This window comes from Phoenix dactylifera, chromosome 16 (assembly GCF_051530095.1).
Source record: "Phoenix dactylifera cultivar Ajwa chromosome 16, Ajwa_hap1_PhDact_Kaust_v1.1, whole genome shotgun sequence".
NCBI classification, from domain to species: Eukaryota; Viridiplantae; Streptophyta; class Magnoliopsida; order Arecales; family Arecaceae; genus Phoenix; species Phoenix dactylifera.
The window spans coordinates 18,657,822-18,664,334 of record NC_143205.1 but is presented as its reverse complement, the minus strand read 5'-3'; the positions used below and the strand labels follow the sequence as shown (position 1 = coordinate 18,664,334).

Here is a 6,513-nt window from a genome sequence, read left to right as displayed (position 1 = left end):
ACCACGGTATAAGCTTCTGCTTCCCTGTGTAGATCTGAAGTGCGTAGATCCGCATATACCTTTCTATGCGGAATTACTTCCGTATATAACCTATATGCTGACATCCGTACACTGGTTCACCATCTTGTAAACGACAGTTCCGTTATTTTTGTGCGGATTTGCGTCCGCATAGTATGTTTATGCGGAGCCACCTCACTGGGAGCAGTTTTCCCAGGACAGTTTTAGACGAACGGCCCCATATAGTTTTCTACACGGATTTGACCCGCATATAAACTATATGCGGGCTTCCGTACACTCATGCCCTATCTTGGAGAAAACTGTTCCGTTATACTTAATGCCGATTTACGTCTGCATATAACTTTTATGCGTGGTGACCGCACCAAAGTTAGCCGCTTTTCCACTTTCCAGGACATATTAGGTGAAAATGTCCGCATTATTGTTCTATAAAGATTTTCCGCACAATAGTTTTATGCGTATGCTAGCACTAGTGAGTCGTATTAATGCATTTCTGTTTCGATAGAAATGGGTGAACTTTCTTTTTTTTGCAAAATTCTCATAACCTTTTCAGAATTTTTTCGATAAAAATTTTATCACACATGCCAACTGTTGGTTTCTATTGCCCTTTTTTTCCGAAAAAAATAAGATTGTTACCCTTCTATTTTTGTAAGACTGCAAAACTGATATATTTTTTTGGCATGTATCATGCTTAATGATGTATCCTCCTATTAGTTTGTTTGGAAAAGAAAATATTAAAAATAGTTTTGCACTTGGTTTGCTATATAGCTCAATGCCCATATTATTGGTTGAGGCATCAATATTAGCAAAGCTAAGATTCATAAATTGACATGTTTGAAATTTCTGAATATATTTGAAAGTGAATTATGCGATATTGTTCGCATGTGGCATGAACATGACGATTCCAGCTAATTTTAGAAAATAAGTTGCAAACTCAATTGATGAAATAATTGGAATTCTACCTAAAGGTGGGGATGATAATGTTTAACCATTTAACTCATTTCAACTTATTGTAAATTGGACTAAATTATCTGTTTAATAAAATGATTAGGATATAGATATTTGGTCTATTTAATAAACAAATTAATTTAAATTAATATATTTTCAATCTATTTATATCCGATCTGATCCGTGTGCCACTCGGGCCGATTCCCTCACCGACCTGAAGGGTACTTGAGGAATTTCGTTAGTGCAGATGGGTGGGTTATTCCTGGAATTTTATCAGGGACTGGATATACTTGGAGGATTGCGGTTCTTCCCGGGCTCCCTTAACTCCCACCATTCCAACGGCCATGGCTTCAATTCATAGCTTCCCCAAAGCACTTATTGATGACACTCTCCTCTACTCTCCACCCATCGAGACAACAGCAGCAGCAGCAGCACACAAGAAGCTATTGCAACAGCCGAGTCCTAATGTCCTTCCACTGCTCATATCAAGAAGAGATGCTCTTCTGATCTCTGTTCTGCCCTTCAACTTGGCTGCACTCTCCCTTCCCTCGCAAGCCAGAGAGAGGAGGGGCAGGAAGGCCATCTCTCCTGAGGAGTACATGACTAGCCGTTAGTCTCCTTATCTTAACCTTTCTCTATCTCATAGATGGATTCTATATTCCCGTATCTTAACCTTTCTCTATCTCATGAATGGATTCTATACCTGATGTTATCTTTTTGTGTGCTTCTTTCTCTTTTTGTTTTTATGTCTATCTTTTTGTGTGTTTCCAATGAACTTTTTTTTTTTTTGGTTTTGGATGATTTGTTGGATAGTGGAAGAATACATTTGGTAAAATTGGCTTTGTGCATTGTCATCCAATTTTTTTTGTCCTTTCCTTTTTTGGTATTGAAGTTATTGTTATTGGACTAGTGGCCCTTTTACTCTGTAGATCAGTTTTGGGTGATTAAGTTCTATTGAATTTGGCATGTTGAAGGAATCCAGTTCAGGGAACTGAATTAGAATTTCTTTATAATTTGTTACTCGCCATTTGAATTTTCAGAGTAGGAAGTTCTCTTTCTGTGGCATTTAAATTGAACTGTTACATTTGTTTTATTTTTATTTTTTCCCTTTTTGCGGGCGATGTTGTTGGTCATACGCAAACAAAATAACAACATTAGGAAGTGAAGAGAATAATGGACATACCATAAACCGTCCAAGATATCAAGATGAGGCATAATGAGTTCCCCATCTTTACTGAAAAACCATAAAAGTGAAACAGAAAGAAGTATGCTGACACTGGATAGAATGAGGGGATAGGAAACCTCCTCTTGACATGTGGACTAATGCTCGACCCTTCGCAAGACAGGTAGGAGCTACCCCCTTGGAGTTTCCATTCTGAATCATCTAGGGATGTTCAGGGCCTGCAGCACTTCAGTTTTAGGTTTTAGCCCCAATTCTCTTGATGTTGCAGCCTCAACAACTGTTGATGGACCTTTTAGTAATGGATCAGTTAGATTCTTTGACCTTGTGTTTCTACAATTGAAATTGTGCCTAATCTTGTGGATTTTCTTCGCATGGTTCTGCTTAAAATTTATTGTCGCATTGTGCAGTTTTCTTCTCTTTGCCAATTTGTTTATGGGTTTTTTTTTTGACGAAAGCCAATTTGTTTACGGCTGAAGCTGCAGTTTGTTGTTTATCATACTAGACAGAATACATAACCTCCTTGAATCGCATGCAATATGTAATGGGAAATCCCACAGAAACTATGCTAATTTTGCTGCACCACGAGCAAGCATTGCAATAACAGTTTGGTTTTCTGATGTTGACTTGGAATCTTACATATCTAGATTCTAATTCAAAATTATAAAGAGTGTTGTTAAAATTCCATTTAAATGCTATGTGATTAATCCAGGCAGCTCTAGGGAGAGTTACAATTTGGTTTCTAAATACATGCTGCGTAGCCGGACATGTTGGTCTTACCAGAGTTTGTGAAACAAAATGAAAGCCTTAATAGAACTGAAAATACAGGGTCCACAAATTATTAGTTTTGACATCCAGTAACTCATGACTTATTGTCCACTTGGATAAACTTATTTCAAATCTCTCCGAGCACTGAACAGTATGCCTACCATTTCCCTTATTGTTTTTCGATGATTCTGAAATCTAAATGTTCAAAACAGCTGATGGATTGAAGTATTATGATATTACTGAAGGAAAGGGCCCAAAAGCTGAGAAAGGTTCAACAGTGCAGGTTAGATTCGAAACTAAGTGCATATTTTTCTTGAGGAAGTGATAGAAATTCTCCCAGAGAAAAAATATAAAAGCTCAAATTTTACAACATGTGTGCTTGTAGGTACATTTTGATTGCTTATATCGTGGCATTACAGCTGTGTCAAGTCGTGAATCTAAGCTTTTAGCTGGAAACCGCAGTATTGCACAGGTTTTTTTCACAAATGTGACTTGCTATAAATTTATGTAAATTAGATAAATAGCAGCAGTCTTTCCTTCAAAAATTCTTTCAAGTGTATACTGTACATTCATTCTTATATAATTTATTTGTCCTGAAATGACAAGGATATATCATTCCTAGAAGATTTTATGTCATAAAGTGCAAATCAACTAGTATCTAGCGGACTACCACCGCTATAATGGATCCCTGTTATATATAAAAAAATTAGTATAGAAGACAGTGGATATATATTAATAGACATTCTACATCACATTTACTTAGGTTTTGTAAAGTTAAATCAATAAATTTCTTTTGCAACATTAAATAATTTTCAGTCTCAAAATAAAAACTTTAAAAAATCTTTCAGTAGATTTAGAGATGATAGTTTTATGCAGTTAGAAAGTACATTGGCTATCTGATCAAGTATGCTGTGCGAGTTCTAGCATAGAAACTTACCCTTGAAACATCTGTATTATTCAATAGCCCATTTTTCCGTAAAGAAATTCATACCATCATTTTTAGGATGGATTAATAAAATCCCAAGAAATATTTGCGTTTAGGGAGGGAAAATATATGGTTTTCTACTGGGCTTAACACAAAGATGGCATCATCCAAATGTATGAATATCAGAACATCAATGAGCAGACTATCGGGTTTTCAGAGACTTAAGCCATTCTCTGAACCCAAGAATTGATATCAAGCTGATGGCATGGAGTTATCTACAAATGAGATCCATATGTGGAAGAAAAGTAAACTGACACAGATCCCTAAGCCGTTGATTTGAAGCCAATAGTAAAAGAATATTGATAATTGACCTTCTGTTATATTAATCAAGAGCCAAATAGCTGGGATTTCAGTAGTTCAACAACAAGATCATGCTTATTGCTGCCAATTTGATGAGGAAAAAAAAGTGATCTTATCGGAATTGACTCTGGAAAGATAGTTTTATCCTCCTCTTGAAGCTTGGTCAAACTGCAGCTCCAATTAAGATTTGCATATTTTGGGCTGTGATAGAGTGTTTTTTTCTTTTTGTTTCCTTTTTTTGATGAAAGGATGGGAAATCACATAAATTCATGAAGAAAATAAATGCAGTGATCAGAAGCACAAGATACAGTGCCACATCAAAAGTATAAGAAATTCCATAAAATGTCAACCAATAAATTGCTCAAAAAGAGGTGATCTTGTCGAAAATGACAATAAGAAACCACTATCCATCAGCAGAAGGGAATTTTTAGTTCAAGTGCAACAACTTTGGAGCAGGGTGAAGCCAACTCTTTTGCCAAGTACCTTGGTACTAGAACACAACATAATCAAGCAAAAGATACACCAAGTCCAGATGCAACAAGGACATAAGCATCTTGGATGGGCCATGATTCATAAGTTTTCTTTCTACCGTAAGCATGGAGCAGAATACCATGTATAACTACTTATTTGTTTGGCATGTGAAATAATTTATTATGCTGTTTATATGTTCGCTTTCCGAAATGTAGTGCTGTAGGTTGGAGATTTTTTGAGCCTTCATAGAAATTCTTGGATGAAATTAGTAGTCTTTCTTTTTTGAATGAGTGACAGAGGGAGGGAGACCCATGGGTACTATTTTACCTATATCCATATCTATGAACTATATTTACCTTCGCTATAAATTGACTTGATTATCTATATCTATGATGTATCTGGTGTGATGAACTGTCAAATCTCAATCTGTTGGAAATACTGCTTAAAGCATATCTTTTTAAACCTCAAAGTCTAAATATTTATTCTGATTCTGTGCTATTCATCCAAGCTGAACTTTAAAGCTGGTATTGACAAAGCTCCTCTGTGCTCTTGTAGCCTTATGAATTCACTGTTGGGTCACCACCAGGCAAAGAAAGGAAGCGTGAATTTGTGGACAATGCAAATGGCCTTTATTCAGCCCAGGCTGCGCCAAAACCCCCACCAGCAATGTACTCAATAACAGAAGGGATGAAAGTAGGAGGAAAGGTAGATTTCAGTAATATCGAGCATCCATTGTATTATACATCTTCTCAAAAAATATAAATACCAGTTATATTCTCACTCTGACATAAGTGCTTTCCTTTTAATTTTAATGATTGGATTTCTAATATCTATGTTCCATCTCAATTTTATAGAGAGTAGCAATAGTTCCTCCAGAGGCTGGCTATGGAAAAAAGGGAATGAATGAAATACCGGTAAAAACCACATTAAGAATTTGGAATTATGTTTTTCTTTTCTGGATAAGATGGTTGGAGTTTTTTTTTATAATATACAAAGTGTGAGCCTCAAATTGAACCAGCCCAAGACGTTTTTCCAAGTGCTCATTTTTATAGCATTTAATTATGAGTGTGTTCACTTAGCCTGCAGGAAAGTTCATCCCAAGTTTTCACTTGTTCATATAGGAACCACTTAGCCATCTCTAACACCATGTTTATTCATGCTTATAATGCAGCCAGGGGCTACCTTTGAACTGGATGTGGAGCTTTTGCGAGTAATGCCTCCAAATGGAAAGTAATCCTTCCATTTTGGGGAGAACCATGTGGTTTTGATGTTTTCCTTTTTCCATGCTTACTCCAGTGTTTTTTTTCCTTTAAAGAGAAGAAAGAAATTGGAATTCTGTTCTTTATCAACATTTTCTTTGACAACAGAAAAGGTGCTTAGATTCTCTTCACAATCTTGTGAACAGTATGCTGTACTTTTACAAATCCAGTGAATGGTTCTTTTTTTCCTAAAGAAGCAGCATCTATAGTATTACAGTGATGCATTCTCTCTCTCTCTCTCTCTCTCCCCCTCTCCCCTCATGTTTTAATTTGACTGGTATAAGAGAAATTCTGAGAGGATGCAACACGATACAAAATCCAAGTTGTACAATGGTTGGTGACTTGTGGAAATCACTCCTCTAAAGCTACAGTCGATGCCAGCTCTAACATAGTAAAGTACTCATCGTCTCACAAGAGCTTGAGACTACGAAGAGCAGCTGATGAGCGAGATGCGATAAGAGAAATTTTATTCACTTGAGGTGCAGTATATCATGAGGATGGTGATTGATGCTGGCAGCTGTTGGGAGATCTCTGGATGGCAAAACTAGCGTCATGCATTGGATTGTATGCATTATGGTTCTTCTTAC

The 6,513-nt window shown here is 36.5% G+C and overlaps 1 protein-coding gene across 3 annotated transcripts; it reads left to right on the top strand.

Moving 5' to 3' along the window:
* Nucleotides 1-1,211: 1,211 nt before the first annotated feature.
* LOC103717845 (FKBP-like peptidyl-prolyl cis-trans isomerase family protein) lies at nt 1,212-6,163 on the top strand. Of its 3 annotated transcripts, XM_008806385.6 has the most exons (6): nt 1,213-1,572; nt 3,124-3,194; nt 3,297-3,383; nt 5,223-5,372; nt 5,522-5,581; nt 5,839-6,163. In XM_008806385.6, exons 1-6 carry the CDS (start codon nt 1,308-1,310, stop codon nt 5,899-5,901), a joined length of 696 nt encoding a protein of 231 aa, XP_008804607.3. In that variant the 5' UTR covers nt 1,213-1,307; the 3' UTR covers nt 5,902-6,163. The 3 variants fall into 3 exon arrangements, with proteins under 3 accessions (XP_088568790.1, XP_008804607.3, XP_008804614.3); XM_088712664.2 differs by lacking the exon at nt 5,839-6,163 and having other exon boundaries at nt 1,212-1,572; nt 5,522-5,818; XM_008806392.6 differs by lacking the exon at nt 5,522-5,581 and having other exon boundaries at nt 1,214-1,572.
* The last annotated feature ends 350 nt before the right edge of the window (nt 6,164-6,513 follow it).